We start from the raw sequence: 19,274 nt of genomic DNA on the forward strand, positions 1-19,274 counted from the left end.
CCTCCAGGACTATTTCAGCCAGTCATCTGCAACTTCTGCACCAACTGCCACGCATTCCGATCCTCTTCTTATGCTGCACTCAAAGCTGGGGCCAGGAGGTGCCTAGTTTGTCTCACTGTGCTTGTAGGCACAGGTGAATGCAGGTGTGGCATCAGAAACCTACAGGCTGTGTATCCTACAATCTCTGAAACTGATAGAAAAGGTTTGGAGTGGCAAGGTTCAGCACGAGCTAAAAGCAAAGTGGAGGGATGCTGAAGGGAGAAAAGTTGCCATGTTACCTGCTGGAGGGCCATCATTTAACTCAAGGAAAAAAGCCACCAACAAAGAAGAGACTATATCTAACATTCAAAAATAATATTATATTATTTAGTGTTTTCATTAATTTAGGCATTCCTTTTTTGAAGTCTTCAGGTATAAACTGGGAATCTACCCACTTACGGACCTGAACTATTTTGATGATTAACTAATTCTCTCACCATGCCTTTCTTTCTAATTATTTTGAACATTTTTATGATGAGTTCTTCTTCAAAGTGGGGCAATAAAATGTTGGCTTTGTACTCCGAAGTCCAGTCACACCTTCAAAGAGTGAGGTTTGGAGAGCCTTTTTTTTTTTTCCAAACACTTTGAAAGAAAATATGCTGCTACCCAGAAGTAGGCAAACCATCCACAAACCAGAACAGTTTTAGTTTTAAACAGACAGCTTTAATATAAAAATCTCTTTTCAAAAGCAGCAGCACTGTGTTACAGTTGTATTACTGTTAAATTAAAGAAACAGTGTCGTGATTGAGGACAGTTTAATAAAATCTTCGAAGTAATTCAAGTCCATCTTCTGTACATTTTATCTCATCAGAATTCACCAAGATCAGTTTATTTTCTGTTCATTACCACCATTTCTCAAAGAAAACACAGTTCCTATGAACACCGGAGTTGTACAGCAGTTGGGAAATGGATTCTATCATTGGAGGTGGACCACAAATGTACCACAAAGTATCCTTGGATACATGTTTTTCTAGATCCTTTTCAGATATTCTTCCCTCTGACAAAAAAAAAAGAAAAAAAAGAAAAAGGAAAAAAAGTAGGAAATGAGAACAGAAATACTTACTCATGTAATTTCAAAAAGAGTGAGCAGTTAGAGGTATTGCAAGTGCTCATTTCCTACAAGTGTCAGACCTAGTTAAGGATAACAGGTAAGTTTTGAGGCTTACAGAACAATTTGTTTTCCTGGGATTTAGAGCCCTACTTCCAGCTGGAATGCATAGGGTATTAGTCACTGACCATGGCTAACATACAACTAAAAATCCAGATGAAAACAACAGATAATTATCTCAAAGACAAGTACAACAGAAATGGAAATGTGATGAAGAGCCTCTTGCAAACAGTCATCTCATCCTTCATCAGTCTTACGCAAAGTAAATACCAGTTGCTGGAATAAGATTTCAGTGGGGAATACCAGAATGAAGTTTAGCAGAAGCACTTCATTAGAAGGGCAAAAAACCACACAAGTACAACTTTTCTCCAAAGCATAATAAACACACTGAAATTATTTATGTTTAGCTCACATCTCGTTTTGAATCTTTAAGAACACTAACTTATGTAGGTAAGTGTACACCAGCACTAATTGTATTCAGCTTCCTCCACAAGGAGGTAATCAGACGTAGCACTTGAGAAGTGAGCACAGTGCCATTGCGCGTACCTGTGACGTGGGGCTGAAGTTCTTCACAGATGGGTGAATTCTGCTGGGTAACGTGGAAACGACATGAGATCTTTCCAGGAAGTGCACTCATCAAACCAAGAATATTTTTCTGTAATGTTAAACATACTTTCTTATACCACAAGCCATTAAATCAAAGCAGATGTTTGCATACTGTCCCAGAACACCAGTGATCATGAGTGAGTACCACAGCTTTTGCATTTCAGCACTGAGTACTCTGTGGGTTTGACTTCAAAGGGCCGATCTGCACAAGTAAGCTGAATTTCTATACCTGGAATCTGAATATGCTACTAGCTCTGTTAGTGCTTTCCTCCTGTTTTACAATAGATTGCAATTTGTAAGATTTGGATCTAAGAATGAGTTACGTATGTCCTTTCCTGTTTGTTTTTTTTTCCCCATTAACTTTGTGTTCTTTTTCCTTTCATTTCCATATTTGTTTTCCATTTGGAAAACATGCAATATATGTTTACCATTTCTTACAAACTTTTTGAGTTCCAGCTCCTTTACCTTGTAAGAATATCAGATCCTTTCCCTCCTTCTCCAAGTAAAACCAACTATGGTGTAATTCACAACTGTGATAGTTACCACCACAAACCCAGTAGCATCAGTTCACATCATAATTAAAAAGAAAACAACCAAAAACCCTGTCAGTCAGATGCTGTAGGTCCTCTGAAATGAGGACTTGTTTACTGATTGGATTCTGTACCCATTGGGGTTTTCACTGCTGGCATGGGTACTGTGGAAATAATTTCTGTTCTGTGAACAGGTAAATTAGCTCATTTCACTATGTTGCTTACAGACTAGTTACTGCATTGAACAGACTGCTGTGGATTACTTAGCAAAAAAAGAAAAGTTCAATGGATTTTATTCAATAGACCTATTTCTGACTCCCTAAGAAGATGGGAAATAAAGAACAGCGGATAAGGCACTGCTGTACACTGTTCCACTAGTGAGTACCTCTAATATCAGCCCACTTTCACTGGTCCACATGGAACTGTAAACTCCTTTCTCCTACATGTGGAACCACGTATAATTTCATAGCACTTTCCAAACAACCCATGTCCCAAGACTTACCTGGAAAGTGTACCAAAGCGGGTTAAGGCAGGCCTTAACATGCTTAAATAATGCTACAGTCATTCTCAGCACCTATTATAACCTACCTCTCCGTGACTCAGAGACAAGGACAGAAAGTGGCAGGTATGATTCACGGGACATAAATTACCATGTAATGTCTTCTAGTATCCTAGAGCTACAGACAGGAGGAAGGACGAAGAAGAATGCGAACAGCTCAGCAGGATCTCTGCAGCCTAGTAAGCTGCTGTACAAACTAAAGCAAATGGCTGAGCAGTACAGACCTAAGGGAAAACATCTATCCCACTGCCCCAGCCACAATAAAGGACAACACTCAGTCCACGTGAAATGAGCTAAATGGCATCTTGAAGTAGTCAAGTTAATGTGGTAGACTTTGTAATCTTAAGATTGCGTACTTCTCCTATTTCAGAGAACAAGATTTTCAAAGCAGTGCATATACCTGTGAAACCAGAGCACATGCCAAATGAGTACCACGCTGAGTACAGCAGGCTGACAAGCCGAAGGACAGCACTATACTTAGGCTGCTGCTTCAGGGAATAAGTCCTCCAGAATGTCAGAAAAACCTAGGAGTTCCTCATGGTGATATTTGTGTGTCAGTGTCCCAACAGCACAAAGCCCAGCAATCCTGTTTCCTCAATCCTCTGGGCAGAACTCTGGGTAATGGATCCTTTATACTGTTTCTGGAATAATCATCAACTTGCACCTTGATCTTAGAAATTCTCAATTCTTCAGAGAAACCTGTATCATTAAGGATGCTTCTTTACAGAAGCTGTGCTAATGTGACCCTAAAACATCATCAGTAGCCCTTAATGGCTGAATGTGTGATAACTGATCTTAAACTTCTAAGCAAATGTTTACAAAGTCCTGTTTCAAGTGACTTGTAAGAACTGCTGATAAACTCCTTCCTTCATACCCTGGTGCCCAATAATGTATTATCAACAAAGCTTCCGTATAAGCTTGGAAAGTTTTTCCTTTGGATACAATTGCTCTTACTAGTCTTTAAATTCAGCATAATCTGTACTGAAGTTATGTGGTTATCCTCCTACAGTAAACAGCATTAGCATACTACTACTGTGTATACAGACAAATGAGTTACAGTGTATATGATGTCTGATATACCATGATGCTCTTATGAGATTACAGGAAAATGCTGCCATGCAGGGCTAGTCAGCCTACAGTGAAATCAGTGCAAGCAGGTATGTCCAACAACATCTGAAATTTGACATATGCACATTATTTGTGCATAAGTAAATAAGAAAACACAGATGGGATTTGAGGCAGAAAGTAACTTCTGCCTGTCTGAACAATATCTTACACAGAAGGGTTCTCTGTGACCCGGCAACAAAATGATGCATGTACTGATTGCTGAATATTAGAGTTCACTTTTTTTTTAGTTATTGTTTACCTTAAATAAGAGTTCATTTGTATTTTTTGCACTGTAGTACAACTTCACTGTTCCCATTTTGTATCCGTTTCCTTTACTCTCTTGGTATCCATGAAGATCTGCTACATGCAGCAGTATAGAAAACAAGGGGTTAATTCCAACACCCCCTGCTATTAGCACTAGCTTTACGGGAGTGTCACCAGGCTGAGGATCAAAGAAGAAATCACCTCCCACTCGCAGAGCCACTTCTGAGTCAAGAGTACACTAGGATGGAAAAGAAGATATTTAATTTCAAAACTCAAAACAAGTCTGAAATAGTCGTCTTCTTGCATCATAGAGTCACAAGATGTGCTGAACTGTGAGTTTTTATTCTTACTGACCAATGAGGGAAAAAGGGATTGTCAAATAAATGCAGTTATCTGAAGTCATCTGTTACAGTGTTCTCTAGAGATCTGTTGCTACTTTCAGAAGTTTCAGTCTTCTGATAAGGCAGGACAGCGCGTCCCCCTTTCCACCTCCAAAAGAGCTGAAAGCAGAATGACTCATGTTTTCCAACAGCAGTATTTGATGTGAAACTCCAAGGTTAACATGCAAGATCACAGTTTTACCCAAGAACAGACTCATGTCAGAAAAGGCCCTGCTGTGAGGACACAGAAGTCAGAATGAGTTGCACAGACAAGATTTTTCTGTCCCATTCCAAAATAATAAGAAACCACCCAGAAGTGAAGCAAGTATCCACATGAGTATTTCTTGCAGAGCCACTTCTGCATTTGCAGCTTGAGAATTGCAGAAGAAAAATAGAGTGAAAACCTCCCTCTCTCCTGGGACAGAAAAAAATGATTCTTCGGAGAAACTTGACAAAGCGTGGTGGGTTTGGAGGTTTTGGTTTTTTTTTGAGGGGGAAGGACATATGGAAAACTAAACTACAGTAAGTAAAACATCTGGGTCACTATCCTCTTGGTAACCAAGTACTGCTTGTTGGAGGCTGAAAATGTAATACAAAGGAGTCGGGTGAGTTCTCCCACATCACTGGAAGTTAACAAAATCAACAGGAGCAGAAAACACAGCTCATTTCAGACCATATCCAGAGCAGGTAAAGAAAAGGAGGAGGGGAAAAAAACAAAGTAAAACAGTAACTGAAACAAAAGGATTTCCATCATTGTCTGTATAGTAAGCAAAGGCCTGAACATGTGACAATTCTAGAAGGAAAGAGGCCCTCAGCAGGTACTGAGCAGAATCAAGGGGTTCCTAAAGTAGCAAGCACAACCTCTGAGAACAGGGTTTCTTGTCTTTCCTGATTATTGCATAGAAGTACGACCACTCAGCTGTAGTGTAAGGCGATCAGCATTTATAACCTGAAACTAATTTCTCTCTCCATTATCAATGTAAAGTGCAGGCTTTCTCACTAAATTTCACTGCTAGAAATAAGCATGAATCCAGAAGCGTTCCAGATTCATGCTGCAGAGGGAGGACATAGGATGTGGTATCTTTAGTGAAAATAAGCAGCTTTAGACCAAAACAATCTCGTCTAATCTGAAATGCCTTAGATAAATGAAGCATACAATCGTCACATTAAATATGAATACCTCTGAAAATAAGTTACACTAAGTCAATCTGCACTGTTCCCATGGCATCTTTTACTCTGAGATACCAACTTCCTTTATAAGTAACCTTTAAACAACTGAGATTTTGTTTCACCGTACAAACAACCTGCTTAAATTCTAGGTTGCCAGGTTTTAGTTCTTTTCTCAGTTAAAAGGATGCACTTTTGATTAGATAGATTAGTCCATACACACCTGACAGATCTTTCTACAGCATCATGTTTGAACTAGCTCAGCTCATAACTAAAGATGTTCCTGTAAATTCAACCAGAAAATTCATCAATGGCAAAATGAATGTGACATTAGCATTCCTAAGACAGCCTCCAGAGACTGGGAATTATGAAGTTAGTTCCTCATTCTCTCTGAAGAGCATCACCAAAAGACAGGGCATTGCATTTTAAGTATTGTGTGTTTCTGCTGGCATGCCTGCTACACTTTCTGCACATCTCAAAAAGGTTTAAGTCCCAGTGGAGGTAAGTCCATATCACCCTGAAATACTGTGGATGGCCTCAAGTGCTAGATACGTCAGATATTGTCAATTACTGTAAACCTGAAAGAATCTATCAATTTAGATTCTGCAGACGCGCATGAATGCCAGACAGGAAGGAGTAAGTGCACAGATCATAGAACAGGATGTGAAAGGAACAAAAGTTGACAGGAAAGATCGTCGATGAAGTACGATCAGCAGTGGATAGTACTCTTCTGACTAACGAGGCGTGCTAACCAAATGAACACTGCAAGAGGCCAAATTGTCAGACCTTACTTTTAACATAGCAAAAAATCAAATCTTAGGTTTTATCAGTATTACAAAAATACTGGAAACTTAAAAGAATACTACAGAAATTCTGGATTTCAGTGCATTCAGTTTGAAAGGTGTGAGAACCCTTAGAGACTGCAATATCACTAGGCCCACCACACACAAGTTGAGACTAAAGATCAGAATAACTAAATTACCATACCAGTATTCTATTTCAAGGTTTTAACATTTAAAAGTGATGGAACAAGTCAAGAGGAGCTTCGTAGTCAATACAAAAAGTAGACTGACACCACTACTCCCAAAAATGAAAAAATGTGCTGAATGCACAATCAGTAGTTTATCTCATTTACCTCAGTGTGAATCCAGCGAGCAGGAGGATGATCAGCGTACTTCACTGCAAGCTCTAACACTCCTTCTCGCTCCAACAGACCGGGGCTTGAACACATGGAGAATCCCCCAATCACAGATACTCCAGGAATAAAGAAATCAACCCTAAAAATTGGTCAGAAACAAAAATTGAAACATGGAATACAGTACTACTTGAAGGCTAAAACAAAACTGCTGGCTTTATTTCAGTTACATGTTCTGTATAAAAACATTTTCACTTCCAGAACACAACTTTTCCAAAAAATTGACCTAATCTTGAGTAGCATCATTGACTTACAGTCATCTAGAAACATCATCACCATTACTATACTGTCAGGATTTTAATCTCTTTGGCCTTCAGCATTAGGTGCAACATCTTGCAGCAGATTAGAGTTATAACTCTTTGAGTAAATAATTTACTTAGTAAAAACACAGCATAAAACATCATAAGGCCTAACAGAGTGGTTTAAATCCCACTCTTTTCAGTGCCTTTGTGGAGTGGAAATGTTGAGTCACAGCTTCAGTCAGTGACTGAGCACCTGGAAGGCAGGCAGGGCCAATCCAGGGGAGCTCAGCTGGAAGCAATGTACTTGAGTGACTGGAAGGGCCGGAGCCAGGATTCACCTCTTCCCAGACCTCACTGAAGGGTTGGTGGTGGAGGCAAGGGCACCTCTCTTGAGATCCCTGCCTATCTGGGGCCTTCCAAAGGTAAGCAGCTTCCTTTATTCCTGAGCTCGTGGCTGTTGTGTTTGAGCAAGCACTCACTTGCTGCAGCCTGGGGTCTTGCTACTCTGCTGTCATTGCTGTGCTTTCCATTGTGTTACGCTTTGTTATTTCCCTTTTTTCTCAAACAAAGAAAGGTTGGAAAACTAACATTGGGGAATATATTTTTGAATTAACACTTTATTTTCTTGGGAAGATGAAATATCTGAAGTAAAAAGAGTAAAAAAATTCCTTAGTGAAAAGTTACTAGAATAAGTAGAACTGTTTTACTTATTGAACTGCATTGCCCTCTGGTGGCAGATGTCTTTTTCCAGTTGGCAGTACAGGGGAATAAATTACTACAATCTCTTTTAAGCAAAAGAAAATAATTCCTCGGTTTCTGGCAGTGAGCAGTTAGACACACAGCTAACTTCCTGCAACACCAGCAACTGGAGAGTATGGAAGGCGAGTCATTACTATGCATGAACTGCAATGTATTTTCATGAAAGTAAGGCTTTGACACTCCAAGTAGTAGGAGAAGTTTGATGTTAGTATGTAATCTAACACTTAAATTCCTCAGAGTTGCCAAAACACTTAAAAGCATCAATTATCTATAGTAGATAACAAAATTGATGTACTTCAAAATAAATCTAATGTTTAAAATTAATTGTGCTGCTCCACTTAAGGAACAACTGCCCTGGTAAGCAATGCCAGGTACGTTGTAACGATTTCTCAATGCAAACTGTAGTTAAGCCAGCTCAGTATTAGTTAATTGAGATGTAACATGAAGTAGCTGGCCTCCACTGCATAAATATTCTCTTTAAGCACCCAGGCTGTATTCTGCACGGAGACCATATTTAAAAAAAAAAAAAAAAAAAAAAAAAAAAGAGATCAGCATTTTGACTGGCTTACTACTTGAAGAAAACAAATCTTTCCTGCTCACTTCCTGCAAAGCTTCACCCTTCAAAGAAAACTATCCTCTCTTTCCCTTGAAGTGAGTAGTGCACAGTGCTATGGTGATACGAGTGTCTAGGCTAATAAACTTGATGGCTTGTAGAAGTGCAATTGTCAGTTCACTGCAAGTGCAAAGACCTGAGAAGACCAACAGATCCAAAAAATCTGGCATTTCACTTTGTATTTTTGCTATCCTCATTTTCTGCAGCCCCTCTGACAATAAAGCTCAGCATCTCTAACAGTCGGAATCAAAGACGTGACAGGACCATTCTTGGGCTGCAGCAGTTACTGTACCAGACTCAAGAAGCTACTGCAGCTCTTTACCTCCCTCTGGTGGAAAATTACCCTATGCTCCAGACCAATGAAAAGAACAAGAAATTATGTTTATGCTGTAAAACACCACTTTACATTCAAGTTATGTTTTCCCTGACATATAAGGGTGAAATTCTTCATGCCTAGTGTACTTCTCTATTTATGTTAGCACTTCTTTCCCAATGACATCATGATGAGAGATATTTCAGAACATAGTATATTGTAACTTGTGGACTAGTTTGTATTTCTGATGGCACGTCTCAGCTGTGTGCAAGGAAGGTAAGGCCTCAGATGAAAGTAAAAAGAACTGCAGGGGAAAAAAATAAGCACATTGTAAAACTTCACAAAAAGAAAAGGCACAAAAAGAGGCAGAACAGTGAAGATGTTAGGGTTGCTTCTCATTTTCCTCTTTTTAGGGCTACCTAAGCCAAGTATTTCAGAAAAGAATAACTATCAGCAGTTGCTGAAGATAAGAAACAAAACTTTAAAGCTACTTCAAAGTTATTTATGACATACATATACCTCAGTGCTTGTTTTAAGAAATTAGATAACAGCAACAAGTCTTCATTATTACTTAAAGTCAGATAAGGGCCAACGTCTACCAGCATGCCTGCAAAACAAATTCACTTTTGATTCTGGAAAATCTGGCTAAACAAAACACTTTCACACGCATACACATGCATACGCGTGACAATCTCTGGCTGTAACATCCTGCTGCAGCAAATTCTAACAAATGAGCCTTTTCTACTCAGGAAACTGTGGCCTGGTATTTTGTACCACTCATCAAAAAATATGACCACAGTTTATAGCTGCAAATATAGAAAAGTTGTTGTATCCCTTACAATAGCATTAGAACACTTCAGAAGAAAAAGAAAATGAAAAAGAGTAATTATAATTAACGCTTTCAGTATGATAATTGCTAGAGCATTTTTGGAGGGTAAATGAACTTTCTGAGTATGGGCAAGCAAGAATTTTAATATGAGTCACAGCACATGTGCAAAAACTGCAGCAAATTACTCCACAAACACAAATTATTGCAATCAGCATCTTGTGTTCTGGTTCTAAATTTAAAAGCCAGCATGTTAACACTGTAAGAGTAATGTATGCTGTTAATACCCTCGCAGCTATAGTTTGATTCCAGTAAAACCGCTTTCAGGTGGCCTAAGCCAAGAAAAAGTTTAAGAATCTTTTAAATGACCAAGGCAAAAGCAACTACTCATATTTTTAAATTAATCTTTGAGGGGGGTAGGGGGGAAGTGACGGAGTGGGAGCATTTCCTAATAAGAAAAGAAAAACATGAAAATCCACTGTGTTCCTATGGGGGGTGGAGGGTGAGGTAGAGCTGTGCGTTTGCTTAAACAATTACTAATTCCTTCAGAGGCTCAGCAATTAGACTTTATTTTCAAGTTTGCAGATTGTATTTCTATATGAAGCTTGCTTACCAGCCCCCTTTCTTTCAGAGAGGAAACTTCCAAGGGAAAAAAAAAAAAAAAAAAAAAACAACAGGCAATTCTGCTTTAAGTACAAAATTAAACTGAAAATATTAAAAACTTCATCATCAGCAGTTCCTGCTCTGTTGTAAAAAGGAAAAAAACAACAACTGGTAAATAAAAACTGTAGAGAACTTGCAGAATAAAGTGCACTGTACTTCAAAGGCAGCTGGACTTGATGATCTTTATAGGCCCCTTCCAACTGAAATATTCTATTGTATTCCATCCTAAAATACTATTGAAGAAGTCTTGTAACACACAGTAACCAAAGAAAAATACTTTTGCTCTATAGAAATAAGTATTAGAATATTTAATAAAATTAGCCATATAACAGCACCTCCTCTGAGCCATGAATAATAAAATATCTTAGAGTCATAGATCTGTTTCAGTTGGAAGGTACCCTTAGAGGTCATCCAGTCCAAGTCCACTGCCATGAACTGGGACACCTACAGCTAGATCGGGTGCTCAGAGCTCTGTCCAGCCTGGCCTTGGATGTTTTCAGGTACACAGGGCTCCCACCACCTCTCTGGGCAACCTGTTCCAGTGTCTCACCCTCACTGCAAAAAACTTCTTCCTCATATCCAATCTAACTCTGTCCTCTTTTAGTTTGAAGCTATTTCCCGTTGTCCTGTAACAACATCCTATTATATAAATTACTACCATTTTTCAGTACCCAGTTATCAGAAGCCATTTACACTTTTTTACAGTGCACTGTTGCTAATGATTTTTCTCTTATATATCATAAGGTCTTACCACTGTCCTGCTTTGAAAGTAAAATCTTTATTTGTGACGGCCAAACGTAGTCTCTTAACTGTCTCTGATTCACTGGTGATTCCACACACTTTGGCTTGTGAAATTACCTAACAAAAGAAAAATAAGTACCTGCATGATGTGAACAGTATTTGCAGCAAAAGTACTCCAGAATCTGTAAGAGAGATACCTGGCACTTCACATTACCTGCACCATTTCACTACCTAAAGCACCAACGTTTTTTCACTGTGGTAGAGAAACAAGAATAGGTCCAGTTAGTGAATGCAGAAATGGTTTTGTACTTACAGACCACCACGTTTGCACAAAGCAAACGCTCCTTTATCTTCCCAGCAACAATAACAAATCTCTGATGTGAAAACTGACAAAGGAAACATGCAAAAGTCACTGGGAGAACTCTGGATTTGTATCTAGTTTCACGTCATTGAACGCCTTGTGGTACTGATTTACACACGTACCCATTTGACCATTTATATGATCTCTGAACACAGGAAACTGTGACACAAGCATTCATTTCTAGTTAATACAAGAGTTTTGTTTGGCAACCAGATGGGAGGAGATGGGAAAACTGTACTGGAAGGGTGGGAGGAAGGAAGGAAGGAAGGGTGGGAGGAAAGCAGGAAGGAAATAAAAAGCAAATCTAGCTACAGGATCACATGGGGAGGAGTTTCCCACTTTATTACATGCAATTTAAACACTTTGATGCTCATCAGTACAACATGGATGATAAGATAAAAATGCCTGATGATGGGAGATGATGGGAGAGGGGGTGATAATTATTATATTTTTACTTCTACAAATAATGCTGTATGTATTTTCCAAACAGGCCAATACAAATACTCTTAAAAATGCAAATGCCACTTATTACATTAGGAAATACGAGTAACTCGCCACAACTTCACCACTTCTCATTTGCGTAAGATCAAATAAATTAAAAAAGAAAACAACTTAAGAAGCTATGCTCTAATTTAAAACACATGGCAGGAAATTAATTTCTTCATAAAGCAGCATCTGAACACATCTACTGTCCCACAAAACAGCAGGACGTTTGCCAATTTAAAATAAAGTAGCAAACATTTCCTTTCCACTTTAGCAGATACTATTAAAAGGGAAAAGCAGTCTTTCTCCGTTAACAAGACAAATGTCAAATTAATTACTTAAATGGTTGGTTTAATGGAGAAACTTAAAGTGCAGGAAATTGACGTTAAGCTTGGATCTTTTTCCTTCCCTTCTTTACTCTTCTGAGCACTCCCCAATTTGTTGTTTGGCCAATACATCTGAGAGAGCTGGAAATGTAATCCTTAATCAGTATACTACAAAAGTTAGATTTGTCAGGGTGATCAAAGACCTTCAGACAGTATTTTTGGAAAATCACAAGTGTGATGGCCAAAACACAGCAAAACTGCAGTGAGACGGGAGGACACTATTTGGGACCTTGCCATTTTATTTCAAAGCATCAGGCACTTTTTCTTGTTCTTGCCCTTCATGTTACCAGTCTTCAACAGGAGATACAGTTTGGCATGCACACTAATGCAACACAGACCTATGATTCTTTCATCTTTCTAAAGGACTTCAGTGGCCAAATAAGGCAATATAGACTAGGAGAAGCCAACTGCTGATTATGTGGAATTTAAAACCAAGCAAAGGATTTAAAATAAACTGATTTTAAAGTGGTTGGGGAAAAAGTAACAAAGAATAAATCAAGCATTTAAAAAAAGAAACAACCCTCTGACATGTGGAGAATTTCTCACAGAACTGAATCACTGAAGGGCTTGGGGTGGAAGGGATCCCAAAGATCATCAAGTTCCAACCCCCCTGCCACAGGCAGAGACTCCAACCTCCAGATCTGGTACTAGACCAGGGCTCCATCCAACCTGGTCTGAACACCACATCCTGGATCCACACTGGGCTGTCTGTTCCAGCACCTCACCGCTCTCTCTATGAAGAACTTCCTGCTGACATCCACTCAGCCCAGTTCTTCCACCTCATTCATACGGCTTCCTTCAGATCTCAGACCTTACGCAGCTGTCTGTACCAGCTCAGAGCTCTCAACACCTTTCTTTTTATTTTCAAGCTGCCCCACATTTGTTCTGGGCAGAAAAAGTTAGCAAGCCAAGCTGTCAGAAGTATCAAAGATGAAAACATGGTTGCAAAACTGCAAGACTTTTGTCCATGTCAGAAGCAAAAATGGGCATCTACACCTGTTGCTACAGGCACTCTGTTCATGTACTGAGTTAATTTAGCATCAGTCAGACCCATGTGACAGGCTGCTGGCCCCTACCCAAGGAAGTGCTAATGCTGGACAGGAGTTACTGAAGCACAGCTCTGAGACAAATGGTTTCCAAAGTAGCTTTGCTAACAGGTACAATGAGCCTATATTTGTCTCATCCACCAACAACCTATGCCACAGGTGCTAAATCTCTTCTATATACATTGTTTTATAATATATACAACCATTAATGCTGCATAGTGTGAGGCACATACTGTTTGTTCTGTTCTGTGGCAAAGGCACAGAGGACTGGACTGGCCTGTCATCATCAACTTCTTAACACTGAGAAAAGCTATATAAAGAATGAAGAAAAACTAGGCACCACTGCCCAACGTTCTGGGAATTAAAGACAGGGTTTATCAATCAAAAAGTGCCCTAATTCTCTGAAAAAGCCTCTGTTTGCTTATCAAAGTCCACATAACCAGAGTTCTATTCAATTTCTTGTCTAACTTGAAGTAAACAGAATCACAATAATTTTTATACCTCACTACTTTCCCTCTATTGACCGCAAAATCCACCACTTTACAACAGTATCAAATACAAAAAACGGGGGGGGGAAAAAGTGAAAGAGATTCCATGTGAAGAGAAACTGAAGCCTGTGAATCAAATACAATTACCCAATTTCTTCACCAAAAAGAAAACTTAGTAACATCCTAAAGAACAGACCACTAACCTCCTGGCGAAAATTATTTGCTGTTCTCTCAAGGTGATCCATTTTCCTTTTTGATTGTGCCGTGCTGCAACAAGAAGCAAACAAATTGTCTTTTTGACATCTGTACTACTGTGTCTTACTGATATGAATTTCTATTAATCCAATTATTGGTCAATGTAATCCAGGAGACATTCCAGGCAGCACAGTTCTGAACCAGAATTATATGCAGCAATATAGATGGGAGATCACAAAGTATTTACAGGTATGTAATAACTTGTCATTTGTTATTTCAAAGTGTTATCATGACATTCTCTTCAAAAAATAGAAGTGTTCGTAGATGGATAACTTACCCATTCACTGTACAGTAACAAGAAGCAGAGTGCCTCAACACCACCAGCGCAGAATGAGCAGGACAAAGTCTGCAGGCACTTCTCAGTAGGAGAGGAATAGTAAAGCCCATGTAAGTGGTAACATGAGCCATGATAAGTAGGCTGTCTTTAGAATCACCAGCTCCTGAAAAAACCCATATTAATATTTATTAAATAAAATACCCACTGTTCGACATGGTTTGTTCTTATATACAACTAGGCAAGACTGCTGGCTAGTAATCAAGACTACCCTGAGTTTGATACTGAGGCTGGTATTGTTCATTAACCTTACCGATAGCTTGGGTGATTGTGACAGAATGTACCATCAGCAAAACTATGATACTTAGCTCTATCAGGTAGTGCACTGTGCTCTTTGAATCTGTTATCATTTGCATGGAAATTAATAGAATCATAGAATTGTTTCAGTTGGACTGTCACAAGTCCATGGGACCAGATGAGATTCACCCAAGGGTGCTGAGGGAGCTGGTGAAGGTGACTGCCAAGCTGCTTTCCACCATCTATCAGTGTTCCTGGTCAACTGGAGTCCTAGAGGATTGGAGGCTTGCCAGCGTGACTCCCATCTACAAGAAGGATTGTAAGGAGGATCTGGGGAACTACAGGCCTGTCAGCCTGACCTCGGTGCCAGGGAAGGTTATGGAACAAATCTCGAGGGAGATCACATGGCATGTGTGAGACAACTGGGGGATCCCCAGACAACATGGGGTCATGAAAAGCAGGTCCTACCTGACCAACCTGACCTTCTATGATCAAGTGATCCACCTGGTGGATGAGGGAAAGGCTACTCAGATTTCAGCACAGCTTTTCATGCAGCGTTCTTCTGGAGAAGCTGGCAGCCTGTGGCTCGGACAGGTACACTCCTGGCTGGGTAAAGAAGTGAGCGGAGGGCCAGGCAGAGAATGCTGGTGAATGGAGTTAAATCCAGCTGGCAACCAGTCATGAACAGTGTTCCCTGGGGATTGGTACTGGGGCCTATCCTGTTTAACATCTTTATTGATGACCTGGACAAGGGAATTGCGTGCACCCTCAGTAAATTTGCAGATGACGCCAAGCTGGAAGGAAGCGTCGATCTGCCTGGGGATAGGAAGGCCTTACAGAGGGATCTGCACAGGCTGAGGCCAGTGGGATGAAGTTCAGCAGCACCAAGCACCAGGTCCAGCAGTTTTGCCACAACTTCAGGCAATGCTACAGGCTTGGGGCAGAGCAGCGGGAAGACTATGTGGAAGAAACAGAGCTGGAGCTGCTGGCTGATTGCTCAGCTGAATATGAGTCAGCAGTGTACCCAGGTGGCAAAGAAGGCCAATGGCATCCTGGCTTGAATCAGAAGTAGTTGCCAGCAGGAACAGGGAGGTGATCATCCCTCTGTACTCAGTGCTGATGAGGCCACACCTCATCAGTGAGGGGCCCAAAACTGAACTTTTGTGTTCAGTTTTGGGCCCCTCACTACAAGACAGGGAGGCCCTGGAGCATATTCAGAGAAGGGCAATAAAGCTGTGAGGGGTCTGGAGCACAAGTGTTATGGAGAGTGGCTAAGGGAACTGGGATTGTTCAGTCTGGAGGAGGCTCATGGGAGACCTCATTGCTCCCTACAACTGCAGGAAAAGAGGTTGTGGTGAGGTGGGGATCAGCTTCTCCCACGTTATCTATTGACAAGGAGTAGAGGGAACGGCCTCAAGTTGCACCAGGGGAGCTTCTGGTTGGACATTAGGAAAAAATTCTTCTCTGAGTGATTAGGCACTGGAACATGCTGCCCAGCGATGTGGTTGAGTCACCATTTCTGGAGGTGTTCAATAAGTATTTAGATGTACTAAGGGACATGGTTTAGTGGGGAAATATTGGTGGTTGGTGTACAGTTGGACTGTAATCTCGGAGGTCCTTTCCAACATTGGTGATTCATGATTAAAGGTTATGCAGACCCACTCCCCTGCCATGAACAGCAACACCTACAGCTAGATGAGGTTGCTCAGAGCCCCATCCAGCCTAACTTTCAACGTCTGCAGAAATGGGACTTCTAACACCTCTCTGGGCAACCTGTTCCAGTGCTCCACCACCCTTATTGTAAAAAATTTCTTCCTTACATCCAACCTAAATCTCCTCTCCTTTATTTTGAAACAATTTCCCCTTGTCCTGCTAAAGACCCTGCTAAAGAGTCTGTCCACTTCTTATTGTCCCCTTCAGATAGCGAAAGGCTGCTCTCAGATTTCCCCAGTCCTCTCTTCTCCAGGCTGAACAGCCCCAGCTCTATCAGTCTGTCCTCATAGGAGAGGTGTTCATGGATCATTTCGGAGGTCCTCCTCTGGACAGGCTCCAACAAGTCCACATCTCTTCTGTACTGAAAACTCCACATCTGGACACAGTACTCCAGGTGAGGCCTCACTGATGCAGAGCAGAGAGGCAGGATCGCCTCCCTCACCCTGCTGACCACGCTGCTTTTGATGCAGCCAGGATATGGCTGGCTTTCTGAGCTGCGAGGGCACATTGCTGGCTCACGTCCAGCTTACCATCCACCAATACCCCCAGGTCCTTTTTGGCAGGACTCTACTCTATCCTTACAGCCCCAGCTTGTACTGAGGCATTACTTTCAGAGCAACCTACCAACAATTTTCAAAGCAAGTCAAAAGTATTCTTAATTTATCAAATTTGGGAAACTGTTTATAGTAAGCCAAAAGGTATTTCTTACTGCCTTTGTTTTTCCTATAATGGATCAGCATAACTGTCTGTCACACTATCCTCACCTATCTCACACTATTATGAGTTCTAAAAAGCAGTCCCTTGCTTCTCCAAAGCAGTCTTAATCATTTACTTTCATTTAAATCCCTTTCCCTGCATTCTCTTAAAGCACATAATTTATTTTCAAATCGTTTTTGTTTTTCATTCATTTTGAACCCTTTTAAATGGCAATGATCCAGCTTGCTTCACTAATCAGGTCTATACTGTCGAGGCTTTCACAACAGCTGCACTATCTGGTCACTCAGTGATTTGTTCCATTTGTAATCTTTATAAATGGGAAGCAGAGCTTTCATAAATTAGGCTGCTCAGAAATGGAATACATTTACTGTAAGTACTGAAAAGTGCCCACTTTCAAGCACAAGAAATATTTGCTGTCCATAATTTGTAATAGCTCTTAAGCATTTAATTACACAGCAGCTTGCAACTTTTCAAAATGGAATTATTCACAACTCTTCTGCTAATGGTGGGCAAAATTACTTCAAAAAGTTTTTGCTACAGCACACAAAGACTATTCTCTATTCAAACAAAATACCTTAGTACTTCCTTCATGTGAATGTATAGAAGGCACAATAACATTATTACTGTTCTTGCAGTATGTTAGCAAGACAAACTGTAATGAAGAAAATGTAATGAAGCAATCACGTTCAACAATATCAGCATAGACAGTCTGAAAACCCTGCATGCTCAAAAATCAGTGAGTTACTCAGATTTATCAGAACACTTCATAATCCAGAGTCTTTCAGACAATATATCTTGGTTACATGGACCTATATCTCCTGGTTTACACTTCCAAGTCTAAGCCAATTAAAAGTAAAAAAGTGTGGAAGGGGATGGTTTTATGCAAGCAGCTTGTTCTATTAGCTGTGACTATAACTAAACTATCGCAACAACAAAATGAATCACATAAAGTACAATGCTTCACTTCAGAAGCCAAGCACTGACAGCAAAGATTTTTTCTTTTTTAAAGTATTTTGCATGCTTCAAAACGCCGTCTGCAATGAACTGCTACCAACCATAGTGACATCTGCTGGGAAATACGTGGCCCAACTTTGAAATCTAATACAAAGATACTTGACTGTTTATTTTATGTACTTGGTTTAACTTAATTGTGCTCCTCAGGTTGACAGTCCTTTAAAGGTAATCACAGTTTGGTGGCTGTCATGTCAAGAAACAAATACTGCTGTCCTACGCATTCAAAGAAAGTGACACTGCCCTAACTCATTAATTCTTGCACAGCAGTGCTCCCAGTGCGGGCACCTGCTGGGCCTGGATTACAGCATCATCACTCACTTTCCAGTCCTGCAATCAGTACGCTGCAACTAAAGCATTCCAGAATCTCTTTAAGGAGCCCAGGTTCCGCTCCGCCACACGCAGCCCTGAGTCCCGGCTTTGCAATGGGAACAGCCTCTCCCCTCCACGCCATCTGCCCACCTCCCTGCTCTCCCGTCCTCTGAGCGCAAGCACTTCAGGCTCCCCTTCCGATGGGACGCTCTTTTATTTCCTATCCTCTTCCTATCCCACCTTACAGAAATACCCCCTCCAACATCCACCCTAAACCCTCCCTTTCTTCCATCGCTCTGCACAGAGAAATGCGCGCTTCTTTTGCTCCTCTCCCCTGCAGAGGAGCTCCTTCTCCTTACCCCGAGAGCCAGAAGCCCCGCGTTAACGCACCGTGACACCTACCGCTGCGGCCTCTCCGTTCCTCAGTCCTACCCGTGCATCTGAAGGGAGAGACGGACCTTTAGCCGCACCACACTGGAGAGCAAACTGCTGCAGACCGGAACGAGGGGGAAGCGGGGACGCTTAATGGAGCGGCACAGAGCCCTTTTTACAAACCAGGTGAGAGATACTCCCCGCCCACATCCCATAGATCGTCACCACGAAGCGCTTTCCCTCCGACCCAGAGCGAAGGAGCGCACGAACCACGCGGTCCCGCCCCTCAGCCGCCCGGGGTCGCACGCGGGAAATGGGTCAGAGGGCGCAGCGCCCGCTCCCTCCCCTCACGCCGCGACCCCTACCGGCACCGCGTCACGTGACGGAAAGCGCCTCTGTCACGTGGCAGGCGGGGCGCGCGCGAAGCCGTCGCGCGTGCGCCTCCCC

General features: G+C 41.2%; 1 protein-coding gene across 5 annotated transcripts; it reads right to left on the minus strand.

The window, feature by feature from the left end:
* Positions 1 to 680: 680 nt before the first annotated feature.
* On the minus strand, positions 681 to 19,237 carry OXNAD1 (oxidoreductase NAD binding domain containing 1). Of its 5 annotated transcripts, none has more exons than XM_042816623.1 (9): positions 19,193 to 19,237; positions 18,858 to 18,944; positions 14,409 to 14,571; positions 14,080 to 14,143; positions 11,123 to 11,229; positions 6,896 to 7,037; positions 4,209 to 4,451; positions 1,694 to 1,802; positions 681 to 1,036 (listed from the first exon to the last, which is right to left on the minus strand). In XM_042816623.1, the coding sequence occupies exons 3-9, from the start codon at positions 14,537 to 14,539 to the stop codon at positions 882 to 884; spliced, it is 951 nt and encodes a 316-aa protein (XP_042672557.1). In that variant the 5' UTR covers positions 14,540 to 14,571; positions 18,858 to 18,944; positions 19,193 to 19,237; the 3' UTR covers positions 681 to 881. The 5 variants fall into 5 exon arrangements, with proteins under 5 accessions (XP_042672557.1, XP_042672559.1, XP_042672556.1 ...); XM_042816625.1 differs by lacking the exon at positions 19,193 to 19,237 and having other exon boundaries at positions 4,209 to 4,309; positions 4,415 to 4,451; positions 18,858 to 19,153; XM_042816622.1 differs by lacking the exon at positions 19,193 to 19,237 and having other exon boundaries at positions 18,858 to 19,151.
* Positions 19,238 to 19,274: the final 37 nt, after the last annotated feature.

Source organism: Centrocercus urophasianus, unplaced genomic scaffold (assembly GCF_019232065.1).
Source record: "Centrocercus urophasianus isolate 14NV4802_14NV808 unplaced genomic scaffold, USGS_Curo_1.0 seq_16, whole genome shotgun sequence".
Lineage (NCBI taxonomy): Eukaryota > Metazoa > Chordata > Aves > Galliformes > Phasianidae > Centrocercus > Centrocercus urophasianus.